The sequence below is a fragment of the Pelobates fuscus genome, chromosome 2 (genome assembly GCF_036172605.1).
Source record: "Pelobates fuscus isolate aPelFus1 chromosome 2, aPelFus1.pri, whole genome shotgun sequence".
Taxonomy (NCBI): Eukaryota; Metazoa; Chordata; class Amphibia; order Anura; family Pelobatidae; genus Pelobates; species Pelobates fuscus.
Genome location: NC_086318.1, coordinates 22,696,537 through 22,716,430, shown reverse-complemented (window position 1 = coordinate 22,716,430; position 19,894 = coordinate 22,696,537). Strand labels below are relative to the sequence as shown.

General features: G+C 42.7%; 1 protein-coding gene across 4 annotated transcripts in view; it reads right to left on the bottom strand.

The window, feature by feature from the left end:
• The window catches only part of HMBOX1 (homeobox containing 1), a 75,992-nt gene that overhangs the window by 29,350 nt on the left and 26,748 nt on the right, over window positions 1–19,894 (bottom strand). For all 4 annotated transcript variants that reach the window (XM_063442005.1, XM_063442006.1, XM_063442007.1 and 1 more), the window contains exons 2-3: window positions 16,065–16,231; window positions 2,585–3,061 (exon numbers count right to left, since the gene is read on the bottom strand). In XM_063442005.1, coding sequence (XP_063298075.1) covers window positions 2,585–3,061; window positions 16,065–16,096 — 509 coding nt within the window. In that variant the 5' untranslated portion in view covers window positions 16,097–16,231. The remainder of the gene's footprint in view (window positions 1–2,584; window positions 3,062–16,064; window positions 16,232–19,894) is intronic.

Below are 19,894 nucleotides of genomic sequence, written 5' to 3'. Positions count from 1 at the left end.
AGGTCTCTCGGAACAGATTCAAAACATCTCATCAAGCTTGGTCTGTTAAGGCATGAGAATCCAGGACAGTCATCATAGGTGATGAGGGAGCTCCACTAGGTCAGTATTTTCTGCTAGGAACAGGATGTGTATAGTTTTATTTCCTAGATTGTTCTCAATTGTATCTAGTGTGGAACTGTAAACCTGTAGGGAGCGTGGAAGATTTACCTTCTGCTCCAGCTTGAACTGGCAGAAGTTCTGCTCAACATGTTCAGGAACCTTTGTAAAAGGAGAGAAAAATGTCTGCATTATAGTGGAAATCGAGTGAGAAGCCACAAGTATTGTATAGGGAGGAAATTTAATAATAACACTTAGAACTCCGCTCCATGTTCAGATCGAGATCAGCAAGACCTTGTTTGAAAGATAGTGAACTCAATTTTCAAGTGAAAGGTGGATTATGGATACTCTGACCAGATGATGACCTTACTCTATAGAGGCATATAAAAAGGTCCTGAATGCTTCTCCTTTCTGGTAATGGGTCCACTGGCCATTTAAAGGGGTAGGTGCACTTAAACATATAGACCTTTTACCACCTGATGCTTGGTATAAACTCATGAAGGCACCATTTGGTGGAGTTAAATCCCTGTTGTTCCTAACTACATTCTTCATAAAGATACTATTACCATTTATATGAATTATTTTGATACGTGAAATTGAAACATATTAATTAAGCTTTTATTAAAATATATGTCCCCCTCTAAAACAACTCGCTATCTCCAGCATGCAAACAAGCAAGCCACTGTAGTTAAAACAGCGCTTAAAGCTCTTTAAATTGTTAAGTTAGGGAAAGAAAGCACTTAATTAAACCGAGAAATGAAATCCAGCTGCAAGTAAAGGCCACAACAGAATTTTAATCTATTTTCTAATTAAAAAAGAAATGAGAAATTTCAAAACCAATTACAGAGTTTGAGGGAGAAATCTACAGTATTTGTTTAGCAAATATATCCATATTCCGAGAGCCAACCCACACCAAATGGCAGATTTAGATCTCTAATTTCCTATTTACACACAGACTGGTTGTGGTTGGTGATGCTTTAAATGGACCCACACATCTCGTAGAGGTTATGGTATCAGCAGTGCTGTGGTGCCCTCGTAGTTAAAATGTTTTGGAATAGTTTGAACCCCTTACCTGGGGTTCACTGAATGCTGCTCCCCACCTCTCCTTCCTGCATTGCAGGTCTAGGTCATTGACTGATCACTCTCAGCCAATGAGCTAAGCCTTGGACTGCCTGGCTTAACTCCGAGAGCTTCTGACTCTCAGAACAGAAGGGAAGGGCATCCAGTAGATCCCTGGTAAGAATTCAAACTGTTTTGTTACTCGCGTAGGCGCACTGCGTGTACCATAACCACTACAGTGCATTGTAGTGGTTATGGTGCTTGGACTGTTTCTTTAACCCCTTAAGGACCAAACAGCTGGAATAAAAGGGAATCATGACATGTCACACATGTCATGTGTCCTTAAGGGGTTAAATAAATCTCACAGAGATTGTGTTTTTGTAATATTAGATTTAGAAGTGAAACACACTCTGATTCCTCTTTGAGGTTGCTGGCAAAAAAAAAAAAAAAAGGTCAGGTGTCCCCTCCCAAAGTGGTCTGAGACCAATCCAATGGATTCCTCATTGTTATTTTAACTGGGCCAATTAAAGTTTCCAATGGTACTATAATTTGGGGAAATTAAAGCTCTAATTTGCTAATGTACTTCTAGCTAGAAATATTATTGAAGATATTTTGAAATGCATAACAGTTAAATTAGGGATTCTCATCAACATGTGATAATTTGCAATACATAACAAGGTGTTAACAGCCTGTCAGAATATAAACATAGACCAAGCATCATAGAGTCAGGACAAAAAGTTGAAACAATCTTAAAAGTCATATGGACTAAGCAATGCTGGGCATAGGGGGAGCATATTGGGCAACCTTCCTCCCCCCTGCCCCCCATCTCATATTAAATTGTACAAGGAGTAAGAGAGATTCATTTGAGCCAAGAGACCCATGTAACATTAAATAAGCTTACCTTTATTCCACTTTAATTCACAACCAGAAATGAAGGAAAATACCAGTTTATTCAATATCATCCCTGATTACATTCCCAATCTAGTCTCAGAACAGGTACAGACACAAATACCTGCTAATCATGAAGAATGAATTCATATAATTCCCTGACTAATCACCACTGTTGCAGAGTGGTGTCAGAAGTCACCCTGCTCTCTGGGAAATGCAAAACTCAATTAGGAATAAGGCTTTCAGGTCAAAGATTTATAACTCTGCAAATCTCTCGCCATAGTGAATCCGGATTGTACATGCCACAGGAAGGTGATCCTACGAGGAGATTTACGCCATGAAGACTATTTAGCAACAAAAGGCCAGAGTTAGAACTTTATGAAAGGCTTAACTTCTGATTCCCCTGCAGAAAATAGAAGCCTCCAAGTTTGGAAAAAAAAAAAAAAAAACATAACAATACATGAAAAGAAATGTAATTGTCTTGATAGATGTAACTCATTCACTTATCTTATCTAAAGTGGAAAACATATACAGGACTGACCTCATTAACTCTTCCACCTTGTCATCCACATCCAGATCTTCCTCTGAAGCTTCATAGCTGTACGACCTTGGCCCAATGCTATTTGCATGGTAGCGAGTTGGAGATAACTTCCCATTGGATGTTGGAAGCCTCTCGTTGCTCTCTCTCCCATTCTGATTGGTAGTGCAAGGTTGTGGTGAGGTGTCACAGCTGTTGCTTGGAGAAGGGGACATACCACAATGAAGGGTCTGCGTGGAAGCGGTGGCTGTCGATGAAGATGCAGGGACATTGTTGGTGCTGTTGCTGTAGGAACTTGTTCCGTAGCTTGTTCTCCTTCCAAACTTGCCACTGTGTTCTTGGTCAAGACGATCTAACGTCTCCAAGGCGTGGAGAATTTCATGTTTGGTCATTCCCGTACGTCGCAAGCGTTGAAGCAGATCGATCTGCTCTATGGTAAATCTTGGCTCATCTGTGTAATGTGACATGGTTTTAGGCAGACTGCAAAAGAAATCACAAGTGGTTCACAGTTAATCATTTTTTTCAGTGATCAAATTACTGATTTATTATACTTTTTAAATTAAAAATGAATAATTAAAACAATAGGCAGACAACCAAGTGCCCACTGACAAAAATGACACGGTACCCTTTACCCGTGCTGCAAAACAGAGAGAAACAACCTAAATGAGCTTCACATATTATGGAGTGTTAATTTAACCTTTTTGCTTACAGAGAACCAAAGTAGGTAATTGGAAACAGCCAAGAGACCCATTCTCCAACTGTAAAATTAGTTCCAGTGATCAATTTTTAAATTTGAATACAATAACTGCTACATTTCTTAACACCACCTTTCGTAGACCTTGGCCATTGTGAAAGTGGGTCTGTTGCATTGGGAAGAACAGTGACACTCCAATAATCAGCTACACAACTTTCAATTGATAATCAACGGTGTCTTATATAAAGGCAGACTGGCATACCTCAGTGCGTGACATGGACACAGTCACTCCAGGCTGTAGCAAACTAACTGCAGTTCTTAAGCAGTGTGACAAAACGCCTTTTGTCACTGGATTTTTAGGTGACAAGCTGCCCTTTCCTCCTGGCTGTTGGAGGAGCCTGATTGCCAGCCTCCTTCCGCATGACTATGGCCCCTGGGAGATTTGGCCCTTTAAAAACATTATTTGGGCTAATGGATTTATATTGTGCTGCTGCTGGCCCTTTAAGAACTGCATTGTGGTTTATGGACTTGTATTGAGTGTTCCTGCTCTCTGGAATTCAGAGAGATACTGGAAGCTGGACCCTGGTCTTGGGTCCAGAGTGAGTGGATATGGCGAGACCCCAACCAAGCTGCGGCGGTTCGTGAGGTCTGCAGTGGTTATGGTGTCAGGCAGAGTGCTTGGAGTCCTCGGAAAGCACTAGGAGCATCCGTCAGCGGAAGGTACGCGGTCGGGGTGCCAGCGGTTCCGTTACAAGCAGTAACTCTTAAAGGGACACCAGAGGCACAAAACAACTTTAGCCTAATGAAGAAGTGTTGGTGTATAGATCATGTCCCTGCAGTCTTACTGATCACTTATCTGCCATTTAGGAGTTAAACCACTTTGTTTATGCAGCCCTAGGTACACCTCCCTGCATGAGACTTATACAGCTTTCCTAAACACTTCCTGTAAAGGGTAATCTAATGTTTGCACTTCCTTTACTGCAAATTCATTTAGAATGAATTTGGATTTTGTTTGCTTTTATCTCCTGATCTGTCAATAACTTGCTAGAGCATGCAGGAGCCTACAATGTGTGATTAGAGTTCAATTTAAGGAGCAAGAAACACAAAAACAAAAAAAACTTTTAAAGTTATATTTGATTCAAAATGAAACAATTTTTTCCCATCAAGTGTGTGTCAGCCACAGCCAGGAGAGGTGCATCTAGGGTGACAAACAGAAACAAAAGTGATATAACTCCTAAATGGCAGAGGATTGAGCAGTGAAACTCCAGAGGCATGATCTATAAATCAAAACGGCTTCATTAAGCTAAAGTTGTTTTAGTGACTATAATGTCCTCTTTAAGCTTGCTGAGGTCTGTGTCACATATACCCTAGAATCAGACAGTGAGAAACGGTCTAGGTCAAATTTTATCCAACTTTTCGATTCGGCATCAGTACGTAAAACAATCTGGTATCACCTCACACCTTCTTGCAGTGCAGTATTCCCCCTTAAAAGTGACCCTTCCTTCTATTTCCAGCCTCTCATTCAGATGGCTGCTGGGCATACTCACCCCCATTTAGCTCAGCCAATCAATGCAGAAGTGTCCATTCTGCATTATCAAGTAGGCAGAGGAGGGGAGGGTCTCCGAGTCTGGGAGAAAGGATTTTATTTTGTCAAACGGCTACCAAAAAGCAAAGGACAATCCCCACAGACTCCTGGTAGCATACCCTGTACTGGTTAAAATGCCCCACTGGCTTGCTATATGCCCTTGGTATTTAGAATTCTGGGATAAATAAACAGAGCCAAAGACTAACATTCAAACACCATAACTGGAGTGGAGAGCACATTTTGGCTTCCCGGTGAGTATGGGACATTTCTTTGGAGTGGATGATTTCATCCCCATTGAATCAGATCATCACAAAGAACAATTTAAAAGAATAATAAATTAAATGTAAAACAAATATATGCTTTTTATAGCTTAGCTTGAAAATCTTTTCAAGAGGCAGCAAAAACATTTTATCAACCTCAAAGTCCTTATTTCTTTATTATGAAAAATGAGTAAGTATGCTCCTTGTCAAAGGCTCCGAATGCAAAGAGTCGGGTGTGATTAATGATGCCTCTATAATTACTTTGCAAAGAAAGGGACTCGGAAATAAGAAGATATCTCATGCAATGGCTAACTTTTATATTGAAAGGCATGTAGTTTATTAAGATTTTTTTTATAAGCCTGTGTGTTATAAATTTAATATATTATGCACCATTGTTCCTATGCAAACATAGGCACATTGCTTATTAAACAAAAAAATAAATTGTTCTTACTAGACGAGGAGTGAGAGACAGACACACACACACACACACACTATTTGTTTATTTGGAACTGGGATGGTGATCAGGGTCTGAAAACACACGGTAGGAGGGGCTGTGCACCAAGTGTCTATCATCTCTGTTCAGATTGGACTGAATTGACATTGATATTAAAAAATAGTAATTTTCATCTGATCAACATGATCAAGGAGAGTTTTTTTTCTCTATAATTGTCAAACTGCTCCAAAACAGTTTTACAAAAGAATGTGGGACGGCACTCACAGTCCCTCTATGCATCATGTACCTTTCCACACACAAATGTGTGTGTGTTATTAAAAATACACTATAGTCACCAGAACAACTGCAGCTTATTGTATTTGTTCTGGTGAGTAGAATCATTCGCTTCAGGCTTTTTGCTGTAAACACTGTTTCAGAGTAAATGCAGTGTTTACTTTACAGCCTAGGGATACCTCCACTGGCCACTCCGCTGATGGCTGCTAGAGGTGCTTTCTGGGGCAGTGCTGCACAGTGTGACTGACATTCAGTGTCTCCACCCTCTGCATGGAGACATTGAGCTTTCCTCATAGAGATGCATTGAATCAATTTATCTCTATGAGGAGATGCTGATTGGCCAAGGCTGTGTTTGGTTTGTGCTGGCTTTGCCCCTGATCTGCCTCCTTGATGGTTTTAGCCAATCCTGTGGGGAAGCATTGTGATTGGCTCAGCTCATCACTTCTGCTGATGTCAGCAGACAGGGGCAGGTCTGAGGCAGACAGGGGCAGAGCCAGCAACTACAGACTTTAACTATATTTAGGGTGGCAAGAGGGGGGTCGGATAGTGGTTTTAACAGAAAGATAGGTTTGTGTTCCTGACCCTATAGTTAGTGCTCCTTTAACACACTTCAAACTGTAATGGTCCCCTACAACTGCATTTGCACTTTATTTCTATAGTTTGGACTAGACATGTGCAAAAATGTATTTTAAGCTACATGCTAGGATCAAATTCCTGGCAATCGAACAAATAAAATCAGACAATTCAGTTAGTTCACAAACAAACTGAATTTCCGTAATCGATTTGTAAAACGATTGGCAGGAATTTTATTCTGACAAAATGCTTAAAACATATTTTTGCACAGGTTTAGTTTAGAACCATTAGTGTTTATGTTTTTCTTGATCATGTATTCCCTTCATTATGTCATTCAGCTGCTAGCTCGGTTGTTCATTTCTTTGTAGGGCAGGTGACCTATTGCGGTTCATCAGTGGCTGCATTTAAAGAGCAGATGTACCCAATTCTAATGTCCAAATGTACAGCTTTGTGTGTACACCTCTTCACACATGCTGTAAACAAAACCACAAACACAAAAACCTCCAGATGGCATTAAACTGAGAAACAAGGATATATAACACTCAGGAGGGTTGCTAAATAATTAACCAAAAGACCTAAATTAACCACCCCCCTAGCATTGATTTACGGATCCAGGTGGAACAAGTGAAATATTCAACCATTGACACTACAGAGCTTTATTAAAAAGAGTAATATATTCATGTTAACTTAGCTTGGAAACGTAACCATATAGGTTATTATAAATACAGACACTCCTCACTTACCGACTGGGTTCCTTTCCTACTACCCGGTCGTAGAACGAATTGGTCAGTAAGTGAGGAATTAAGGGATTCCCTGCTCTGGTGCGCTTATCTATGTTCGGGGAAGTTTCCCTGAACATAGACATGCGCACCAGAGCAGGGAATCCCCACAACGGTCCGCACTTGCGCCTGGTCGTAAGTGCGAGCCATCATAAAACAGGTAGGTCGCTAAATGAGGACCACCTGTATGATAATTTTTTAAATTATTTATTGCAAGGTCAGACACCATAGTCAGTAGAAAACAATACAATACAAAGGCATATACGAACATATACATATACCAACAGGAACAAAATGCAAGCAAAAGTACAGAGTTAGATAACCTTCTGTAGGCATTGTAATGAATAAGTTCTCGGCGGCCATACAAGTCCAAGTATTCATGGTGCCCCACCCTGTTTTTTAAAGTAGAAATAAAACAAAGAAAATCGACCGTCTATAGTACGCCCAACAGTCTGACAAAGCGTTCACAGTCATCGACTTGTGGAACATGTACACCTATTTATTGAAACCAGCTATCTCCAACCCAGCGTATGGGTCCGCCTTTGTAGATGGCCTGTCGGACCCAATATAATCAGTAGGCGCCCTGGAGCCCACCACAACTAGTGCGGGGACTTCGCTGACAGATGCGTGAATTGGAGAAGTCAGTCAGAGTAAAAACGCAATAGTAAGGGATACAAGAAATAAAAAGTAAAGTCAGAGATATAGAGAGAAAAGAAAAAGGATAGAAGGGGTAACTTTGGGATTGGGGAGGGGAATGGGAGGGGAGAGTACAACAAACCACCAACAAACAAAGTAGGTAGTGCCCGTGGACCAAATGTTGTGTAGCTACGCATGGTGGCGAGTTTCATGGTGCATAAGGAGCGGGCCGTGCCCTGTAAACCTCCCAGCGGGATCCTTAAAGTCCCACCATAGGAGACCAGATTGAGTGAGATAATCGATTCTAGAAAATTGTGATAGAGACAGGGGTACGGGGGAATGAGCCCGTCCCCCCCGTCTCCTAATCGCCTACTCCGCTATCTACCCACGGGGCCCAGACCTTGTCAAACTTTTTAAGGGTGCCCCTGACCCGCGCCGTTAGCTTACCCATGAGGAAGGCATCCTTGATCTTTTGTACCACTATATCAAGTGGGGGGGTCTCTCTCTGTAGCCACACTTGGGCTAGGGCCCTCCTGGCTGCCAAATTCACTTTATGTAATAAATTGTGTTCCACTCTGGACCAATCGTCCAGAGACCTGGCCAGAAGGAATACCCAAGGGTCCAATTTAACCTCCCTATAGAAGATATCCTTTAAAAGCTCCGCCACCCGTTTCCAAAATTTTTGTGCCTCAGGACAATCCCACCACATGTGTAAATAAGTCCCCTTCTGGCCACAACCTCTCCAACACAGATCTGTAGACATTTTGTGCATCCTACAAAGCTTCACCGGGGTGGCGTACCACCTGAAGAGGGTCTTATAAGATTGTTCCTGCATGGAGACACATAAAGACGAAGTCGCCGCGGCCTCCTAGATCTCCTGCCAGTCAACACCCTCCAGTTCCTCGCCAAGGTCAGCTTCCCATTGGGATATGTAAGTGAGCTCCCCCCATTCTGACGTGTTTGTGCTTAAGTCTGTATATAGAATGGAGAGGAGGCTCCTAGGGATTTGTTCTTTAAGGCACATATTTTCAAAGAAGGTAGGTGGTGTCAGTGCGCTATTCTTAATCGTAGGAGTCTGGGCAAAATCCCTAAGCTGAAAGTATCTGAAAAAATCAGAGGGGCGTAAAGCAGCCCTGGTTTTCAATTCCTCAAACGATATGAGTGAGTCACCTTCATATAAATGGCATAGACGTTGGACCCCTGTGCTTTCAATACCATTAAAATCCCTAGCTTCCAATCCCGGGATGAAAGCCGTGTTTCTCAGAAAAGGAGCCAGCGGTGAGATGTGGGGTGACAACCCATACTTAGTTGAGGTGGCGTCCCAAAGTCTCAAGGAGTTCGCAATAGCTGGGCATTCGACGCGGATCAATGGCCTGTGGTCCCTAGGGACCCACGTGAAGAACTGAGGCATATCAGGTCCCATGAGAGACGACTAAGTCCACCGACCGCCTCTCTTCCCGGAGGAGAGTGCCATAATGCTATTTGTGTTAGCTGAGCCGCTAGATAGTAGAAGTAAAGGTTCAGCAGACCCAAACCCCCCCTCGTCTTTGCCCTATAAAGAATGTTACGGGAAACTCTGTTTCCTGTTCTGCCATATAAATTTTCCTATAGCCTGCTGGAACGCACCCAGATCAGATTTAGTCAGCCTGACCGGGAGGGCCTGGAACAGGAATAGAATCCTAGGGAGAACATTCATTTTCCCCGAATGAATCCTGCCGATCCAAGAGATCGGTTTATCCAGCCATTTCTCCATATCGGTTAGCAAGGTGCGGATCAAGGGTACGTAATTTTGTTGATATAAACGGGCAGGATCCGCCGTCAGCAAAACCCCCAGGTATTTAATGTGGTCTCTTGCTATACGAATCTTGTAAGTTTTGCCTATGTGGGCTATCTCTGGGTCGCCCATGCAAAGCGAGAGCGCGCTTGACTTGGGCAGGTTCACCTTATATCCGGCGAGCCCGCTTTAAGCTTCTAACACGCTCGCCAGCGCCTCCATCGACTTAATCGGGTCTATCAGGGTCAGCAAAATGTCGTCAGCAAAACCCGACACTACATACCGCTGACCACTGATCGAAATTTCTGAGCTATTTCGTATCTTTGGCAAAAGGGGTTCTAAAGAGAGGGCGAACAGCAAGGGCATGATAATATTTATAAATATATTCGAAAAGAATTATTAGATTATAAAAATATAGGTGGCTCAATTTCAGGAGGCCCCACAGACCACCAGGTTTTCAGGTAGAGAAATCATTAGTTACTGGGTATATTGATCTTGGTGTGTCACAGTGTACCCCAAGGCAGGTATAAAAGCTTCATACAATGCAGTCCAGCATTTATAGCATATTGACCAGATTTTTTTAGTCTAGGTCAGCAGTCGCCAACTCACCATTTTGAATCCCGCGGACCACCAACAGGAATGTTTTTTTAAAAAGGTTCAAACGTCTACAGAATAATGAGCATAAAAGTTCAATTTTATTAATATGAAATGCACTTGTTTTATGATAATAAAATTATTAGTGTTTTATTTGTTGCTGCTTGTTTGAAATAAGTTTATGTATTCTTGGCTCCAATGACATCACTTCAACACGGTACTTGATTTTCATCGCCGTAACAAATAAGAATGTCTTTTCATACAAATAGGTTGTTTCAAATGGAATCGAAATTTTCATTTACAGACAGACAGACACACAAACATGCAAAAGCTACACTTTTATAGCCACCCTCCAGTTTCTTACCTTTAGCAGGAGGGTGGCTTCCCTTGGGTTCAGTGTGCTGGCTTAGGTGGATGGGAGTTGGACTCTGGCACTCCAGCCCTACTCCAGTTATCAGGGAGGTAGTGACTTGCGGCTGTCACTTCCTCCCATGCTGGTGATGTGAAAAGGGATCGCGCTATTAAGGGGCCACAGTGCTCAACCAGGCCCCTGCTGACACATGCCCATCAGGATACCCTAAGTGCATGGGCCACCTTAGTGTGCGGGTCTGTAGCTCACAACAATTATTTTTTTAGGTCAGTGACCCTAAAAAATTTGTTGCGGGCAGAGGGCAAAAATTGCAAATAGGGGGCGGGGCCGGGCCACCAAGCCGCATGGCAGCAGAATAATGTGACTCCGAGCTAGAGCCCTGAAAAGGGGCAGATGACCTACTTTTAAAATGCCCCAAAGCTGAAATGCTCGCTGGGATGTAATGGGTAATCATCTAAGCTTTCGAACGATACCGATCTGCAGCCAGATACCCACCGGGAGCACCGAGATTAATGAGACCGGCCTAGGCACCATCTCCGGCCTGAACAAGAATAGTGGCCGACCGGGACCCGTTACCCGACCGCCTGGCCAGGTGAGAAAGCACCCCAGAAGCAGAACCATTGATGGGGGGTTCACATGGACGAGAGAGGCGGCCCGTTCCCCCCCCCCCCCCCCCCCCCCCAGGTCGGAGGGGATAATTCCGGCCACATGGAGTCTGCATGCCCCAGAACGGAAACCACCGCCTGGGACACACGCTGACCTCCACTACAGGCACAGGCCACCCAAATGTGGCCCGCCTGATAACTACACTTGGAATTGCGGGACACTTATTACCCAGGCTACCTTCACCAAGGGGGGCTCTCATGAGCGGCCCGCGCGGGCCCCGGCAGAGCCGGGCGCCGGACGGATCTTCCATGCTGTGGCCTGGACCGCTGGAGAGGTGGGTGCCCGGGTCTCCGGTGTCCCCGGAGGGCCCAGTCCCAGGCGCCGCGAGCCCGGTGGGGCGGGATAGCGCCGCCCCCTCAACGAACCGGTGGTCGTGGGGGGTGGACACCGGCTTCAAGCATGTGGCCGGCACCGGGCGGATCGTAGGAACACACACCTCAAGGGACCCACATAGAGCTGGGGAGGTGCAGGGAGCGGACGACCAGATGACTTTTGTGGTGGGGTCCAACGGACAGTTTGTGCTCCTGAGTGCCCACGGAACTCTGGGGGACCCGACCGGTGAGCAGAGATCGGCATGGGAAGAGGGAAGGAGGCCTGGCACCCCAGGGACAGTGCAGTAGCAGTGCCATGAGAGACCCCCCCTTCCTAGATAGCCATGAAGACTGACAGGGCCACCATGTCATGGTATAGCCCACGTCTTCATTCCCAAGTTCGCATTCACTATCAAAATGATTTCGTTAATAAGCAAGTGGTTAATATAACTGTGTGAGTGGTTAACATAAATTTGCATGTCCTCACAGAATGTAAGGAATGTTGGCCAAATTCTATAGTTATTATAGCACTAAGTATTTTTGATGAGCAGCAATGCCCTTAGAGGCCAAAGTATGATAACAAGTACCAACGCTCAGTGGAATAAGCAGAGGCGCAGTTATACTACCAAAAGCTGAGAACTAACACGGATTAGCTTGGCGCAACAATACGCAATACATACTTATAACCCAATCTAGAAACGAATACGCAGTTTATACTACAGTGCCCCCGTGGGCTAAAGTTTAATGTCGTTAATTATTGCTTGCATAACAACCTGATCACTGCATTATGATGAATATCTACATGTCCACACCTTAGCTTAAAATTGAATATGCCCTGCATGTTATACACATCTTACATTACTTCACTGACGATAAAAGGAGACACTCGAAGAGCCCACGCATGCTTTACCTTTCTAGCCTTAATCCGACATAACTATACAAGGTATTGTGGATAGATGAATACTCTACAGTATTGACTTAAAACCTGGTTAAACATTGTTAATACAGACCCTACTAACTTGCATACTACCATATTGCCTTGCCACATAGCCATGAGGAGGCAGCCTACGACATAAGCTGACAGCTAACGTTTAATGACGGAGTACAGCTCAGTCTCAACGAGTTCCGGACAAAAACCTATAATAGGCGGACGAAGTGTAGCACACAATACAGCTTGAAGAGCACTACTCACTTCTCTCTACAGTATAGCCCTAAGGACATACAGGTTATTGTTAGCGTTACAGTTATGTGTTAGAAAATTGTTGGCAATTAAACCGGACCGAATCACTCCTGTGCAGTAAGCTATACCAACAATGGTTAAATACAAATGATTTAGAGATGCCTATATCATTAGCCATATATGCCTTTACGAGGGCGACCGCACGCATTATATGTTTGTTATCTGACCTTTTATGCCTCTGCGAAAGCAACAATGCACTAACACATGATCTGACATACACGCCTCTGCGCAAGCAACTATCTGCTCTCATTTACATGTCCTGATCAACAAGCCTCTGCGTAGGCGACTAATTGTTTCAACAGTAATGTGTTTGATATCCGCGTTTAAATTGAGACGACAATAAAAATATTTAAAACAAAAATTGCAAATAATGTCCAAATGCCTCCACGAATCAGCAGAATTTTCTTGCGAACTATCCGTGGTTCACAGACCATCTGTTTCCGATCGCTGGTCTAGGTGATGTATGAGCAAGACTCCTCTAAGTGAATGGAAAGCCTTGTTAGCGTCTACAGACTTGCGTGAGCTTTTCAGTCACACTAATTATTTGGAAGCGGTGAAGAAATCTATGGAAGCAAACATGGCTTGTTGAACTTAACGGGTTACTCCAAGCATCACAAACACTACAGTCTGCTGTAACCTGGCCTAATTCCCCAGTAATAGACGAAACCGTTTAGAAACGGTTTTCCCCAATCACCTAGATCACTGCAGGGCTCCGATGCTCTCTGGCTGTCGTGTGATGCGCAGAAGTGACGGCTGTCACAATTCATTGGCTTAGAGTGTCAGCTGACTGCTCTCATCCAATAGCTGACATTCTGTGCAACGTTCAAAGGACGCATATCCACACTAAACAACAGAGGGACATATCGAGGCGATAACAAATCCTAAAAATCCAAGACTGGATAAGGACATCAAAATGACTCATCCCCTATACATGTCTAATTTAACCAATAACACCTGCACACTGATCTTAGTGATGTACCACAGTAGTGATAATTTACACAAATGCAGGGCCCCATTGATTTCTCTGTCCCCTGTTTTGATCTCTAGAGAGCTTTAGGAGGTGTCAGCTTGTTAGGTCTTTGAATAATAAATAAATAAATCATGACCATCTTTGTATACTAGTGATAAACACTAAATTAAGACTGTATTTTTTCACAAAATGTTTTAAATTAGTATTTTTAAGTAAAGTGTAGATAAATTCATCATGGTACACATTAGCGTAATATGCAAAGCCCACCTATGTTCTACATTTGAAGAGTTGCATCATGGATCTATTGGAGAGGCGCACTTCGTTTTAGTGTGATGATTGTATTTTGAGTTTGTTCACTCATTCACTACCCAGATAATAAAATGAGACACAGAGTTACATCAATTACCCAATGTCTGTTCCGTGAATCAGAAGAAGTGAAAAGTTGCAAACTTTGCAGTGAAGACAAGATATTACGCCAAGATCCAATTTGTAGAAAACACCCAGATCGAGACTGAAAGTGTCTCCAGGTGCAGTGCAAACAGGACTTAATGAAAACACATTTGTTTAAACATTGTTGAAAGGGACATGTTTTCCAAACATCCTGAATGCATGAAACCTGTCCCAGGGCCCAACATGTTTTCACCACCGTACGCAATGCCTGTCATTAGAATATCCGTAATTGGTCCCTACAGAGACATCGTTATAAGCGTTCCCCTTTATCATCCATACTGAAAAATGGAAACAGAACTGCATGAGGCCATCACTTAGTATGCTCGAGAGGTGACAGCAAAATGAAGGACGAACAACAGTCTAATGAGGTCTGACATCACAGCAACACCTCTAGCCTTCAGTTGGATATGAAAGGAATAACATCCTCACCTCGGATTAGTCTAACATGTCTCTATCATTTAAATCAACAGATTACAAAAAATGCCAAAAATAGTAAAAATATTTTAGGATTGTGTTACTCCTTAAAAGGTAAACTGTAGTTACCAAAACTACTTAATCTCGGTGAAGCGGTCTGGGTGCAGCAGGCATGCCATTTTAACCCTGCAATGTACAGCATTATAGTTTTGTAGATACTGTGATGTTTACATTGCCGAGTTAAAATCAGGTCCAGCGCCCGTGTTCCTGACAGCCACCAGCAAGCACGCAAATGCCTTTAAAAAAGGAGCCGCAGACTGCAGAAGTGTAGTCCCGGCGTTGGGAAGTAGTTCCAAAATGAGGATGGTTATTTTCTGGAGCCCTGCACTATGCTATAATCTAATCTTAAAAAGTAATTTTGGAAACTTGCCTAAAGCTCAGACAGGACAGTTTCCCTTTTACATTAGTTTAAAAACTTGTTTAAGGTGTGGGGAGGGGTGGGATTAGTGACTGGGCTTAAGGCAGGTTTCAAAACACTACAAAAATCAATTCACGAGCACTTTTCAATTACTGCTGCAAGTTTCACTCATGATGTTTTTCCTCAGATTGTGACACATCTTCTTGTAATTGCTTCAAAACTGAAAACCTGCGAGAGCAAGAGGAATCCATGCATCAGAAAGATCCCCAAAGGAGGCTGGGGTGGGACGGAGAGTTGTCTCATTTTTTGATCTAATAGTTATATACAGGTGAGAAGGAACGCACAATGTACATTTAATAAATCCAATATTATATTTTCTCATTCTCTCTCTCGGTTAGTGTAGTTTATACAATAACAGATAAACAGTTCTAAATTCTTTACAGTTAATGTAAAACTAGTATATAAACTTAGTATAAGTGAAATTGTTAATGATCTGTATAAAGCGGTCAGTGATCTATAAGATAGCGTTTGGGATAGTTTAATGTTTGGCCGCTCAGTATGGTTAGCGAGATGGCCTGTTTTCTCGCCCACTGTTTATGAAGTTTTCCAGAGCACCATCCTTAAACTGATAAACACAACCTATAACACCCAACAATGAATCAAATTGAAATGAAGGTTAATAGAAAAGAGTTACATTTAAAGTTAGCATCACCCTTCACAGGACCTTTACCACCAGCCTGCTCAGTCCTCTGGAACTGCACCCTCAGACCCCTTCCAAGAGCGTTTACAGTCTCTGCATACCTAGGGATATTTCCTACTTTCCTTTGTTTCCAACCCAACGAGTCTTGTCCAATTATTAGTCCATTGGCTTTGTACCTTCAGCCCAATGTCTCCTACAGTCACCTTGGCTGCAACCTCTCCCTTCCTTTTAAGCCAATAATAGGGATGACGATGCAATGCATGAATTTATAAAACATAGAAGGTAGCGTGATTACTAGTAAAATAGTAAGAAATCACCTTACCTCACAGCGCTGCTGTCTGCTGACGGGCGCATAGCAAAAGATTCATATACTGTGCCAGGAAGAGCTGGGCACCATGCCGAAAGAACTACAATGCCAGTCCTGGTCAATAGCGATGGCACACCGGGCACCTATTTTCTGTGTAAACTTTGCGATAGACAATCCAAGACCTGTGTGAGGGAAACAGAATATTTTATAAAAATGAATTTACTTGTTAAGAGAGGGTAAGCACGGTGGTCTAAACAGGTACAATAAAGGACTGCGGTCATTTAGAATACTCTGACACTGAAAATACTGGGAGATGAAGCAGGTAAATTGAAATGAATGAAAGCAATAAAATTGGCTGCAAAAACTGTAAAATAAATAAATAAATAAAGGAAAACTGAACAAGACAATTCCAAAATATAGTTGTGTTTGTGTTTTGTTTTTTAGAGCTTTTCACATTAAAACAAGCAAAAACAATAAATAAATTATAAAGGCATTAATAAATACTCAAACAAGCTATTCTTTTGCAGTTACACACCGGACATTTACTACGCACATTGGACTGATCCACCCCAGATGGACAGTGTAGAACCTAAATGACAGGTAGGTCCCCTTAATGTCCAGGAGTCTTGGACAATAGTTTTGACTTTCTTTGAGGCCTGTCAAGGTCGATTTCTGACAAACATCCAGTTATGAGAACGGTATATCTTTGCTACTCGATAATAAATCATCAAAAGGGTAGGGATAGTCTAATCATTATGGTTTTGTTGCCTAGAATCTCTAGAAGCTTTCCTGAGGTATTATATCGGTTTATAATAGGTTTGCCAATACCTAGAGCAGTTCATGACACACAGAGACTGAACCCTTCACATTCACATAGCTAATATGGAATCTATACTTCCTTATTATCATCAATTTCATCCCCCCTGGATAGCATTCAGTGACATGGACCATCAGTGTTGTCAAAGTAGGATGATGGAGATTGATAATATGTTTGTAAATTCTTCTGCATTATCAATGAGGCAGGAGGGCACCTTGAATAATATAATCCTACTCAAACACAGTGCACCTAACGTGTGTGGGTGCCTGGAGTCTCCCTTTAATAATATAAAACCACCCAGTATAACCAACTTCAACCTAACCTACACAGTGCATCTAACGTGTGTGGGAGCCTGGAGTGTCCCTTTAAAAATATAAACCCACCCAGTATAACTAACTGTAACCTAACCTACACAGTGCACCTAACGTGTGTGGGAGCCTGGAATGTCCCTTTAATAATATAAACCCACCCAGTATAACTGTAACCTTACCTACACAGTGCACCTAACGTGTGTGGGAGCCTGAAATGTCCCTTTAATAATATAAACCCACCCAGTATAACTAACTGTAACCTAACCTACACAGTGCATCTAACGTGTGTGGGAGCCTGGAGTGTCCCTTTAATAATATAAACCCACCCAGTATAACTGTAACCTAACCTACACAGTGCACCTAACGTGTGTGGGAGCCTAGAGTGTCCCTTTAATAATATAAACACACCCAGTATAACTAACTGTAACCTAACCTACACAGTGCATCTAACGTGTGTGGGAGCCTAGAGTGTCCCTTTAATAATATAAACACACCCAGTATAACTAACTGTAACCTAACCTACACAGTGCATCTAATGTGTGTGGGAGCCTGGAGTGTGACTTTAATAATATAAACTCACCCAAAATAACTAACTGTAACCTAACCTACACATAATGCAAAATGTAGGTTACATTATGCAGGGCCTGGGATTTGTGAGCCTGAGGCAGGCGGTCAGATCACGGAGAACTGAGGCAGGTAGGGCTGACAAAGGGAGGGGGGGAAGCCGGCTCATTTATTGCTGAGTGAGGGAGGAAGGCCAGCCCATGAGGAGCTGAGGGAGGCGGGCGGCCGGGTAATGGAAAGCAGAGGGAGGCGAGCGGTTGACTGAGTGCGGAGGCGACGAGGGAGGGAGCTGTAATCTTCCTGCTATGCTCCTCTGCGCGTCCAGCAGTGATGTTGGGAGCCAGGTTATGACGTCACTCTGGCCCCTGTCTCACTAAACAGTGCGCGAAAAAGGGAACTGTGCAGGGAGATGACAGCAGTCCCACTGGACCCCAGGGAAAGCCTATCCATTCCAGCTCACCAAAGGTAGGCTGGGTGGATTTAAATAAAAAAGTAATTACTTGTGAGTGAGTCTGTCTGAGTGTGCGTCTGAGTATGTGTGTTCCCTCCAAACACATGGGAAAGGTGTTTTTACTCACCTTTTTTCCCACGCCATGCTGGTGATGCCACATCTGGACCTACCTCCATGGCTGAGATCTTGACAATCCAAGTCAATCCAGTGCTTCCCCATAGGAAAGCTTTAGGAGAGTATTGCACATGCACGGCAAAATGCCACTGCGCCAATTCAACTTCTCATAGAGATATAGGGAACATTAACGTAGGTGCAGCACATTGTGAAGCCCTGATCCAGGAAGCACCTCTACAGGCCATCTGAGTGACTGTTGCTAGAGGTGTCACCAGGCAGCAATGTAAACACTGCCTTTTGTCTGAAAACTGACTATAGTGTCCCTTTAAGAATTGTATTTTTGGTGTTTATTTCTCTGGCTCCTAACTTTTCTAGCTGGCTCATAGATCCCAAGCAAATTTGTCAAGCCCTGCATTAAAGTTTGTTATTTGGGCAATGTCCTTATCTCCATTTTTTGTATTTGAATATTTATTAGCAACAGTTATACTCCACATGTGTTCTATCCTATTGCTGTACATCAGGTCATGCTTACAATTGAACTACAAGTACCAGAACCTCTTGCTGTGCCAATAAAATAATGTTTATGTAATAAACTCCACAGTGCAAAATTAATGATTTATTGTAAACAATATTTTATTAAAAGAAAAAATTTTTTTACAAAATGGCAAAATTCAGTGACCGAAACAGCATATTATATAGATCTATTTATCCAATAACAATACATTGGGCAGCTATCAAACATTAAGGTCACCTGACAAACTGTGAAATGATCACATGTGTATAGTAAACCTCTGAATTTTTAATGATGGGTTATTTTGGAGAGGACAAATATTGATGTAGTTCAACGAGAGGAAGACCTTAAGGCAAGTATATCACAAATATACCTTTCCCACCATTCTACCACCATCTCTGACTACAAATCCCACTTTCATTTATGTGTCCTTCCATACGCCAATCCACAGCATCATCTTCCTTCTAAGAGTTTGCACTGTTTTTCGTAGGTGTGTTTCCATAAAAGATTGAGAAACACTGGAAAATACCCTCTCTTTGTGCTGTGGTGGTTATGGTGCGTTGATAAACTACTCAGAGGGACCAAAGGTGGCAGAGCTGCTTGAATCCAGAGACAGACTGTGAATTTCTTAAGGATACAATGTTCCAAATTAAGGATTCACGTAAATCAGTATTGTATTGTCTTCCTGGTGGTGGAACCCAGCGTTCTAATTCTAATATGATTGTCATGACATGCAGTCTCAAATTGCAGGACACAAACAATCTCTCTAGAAAATGAACCGCTTTCATGCAAAGCAAGAACTGGGTTTAAGCAAAATTCTAGTTTGCCATCTTATCTCCCCGAGGTAATAAAGCTATCGGAAAACAGATAAGTGGCAATAACAGAATGGAGAGAACTACACCTTTAACATCTCCGAGACAGCAAATAATTCAGAAATGGAAAAGCAACAATCTGTCAGCTTTCATTATGAGCAATGCAGCACAAGGAGCCATCTGAACAAAGACATTTGCTCAGATATTGGAGAGAACAAAGCCCTGTGTTTAATGTAATCAAAGGCCCTGCTGCAGCCGTCCGGGA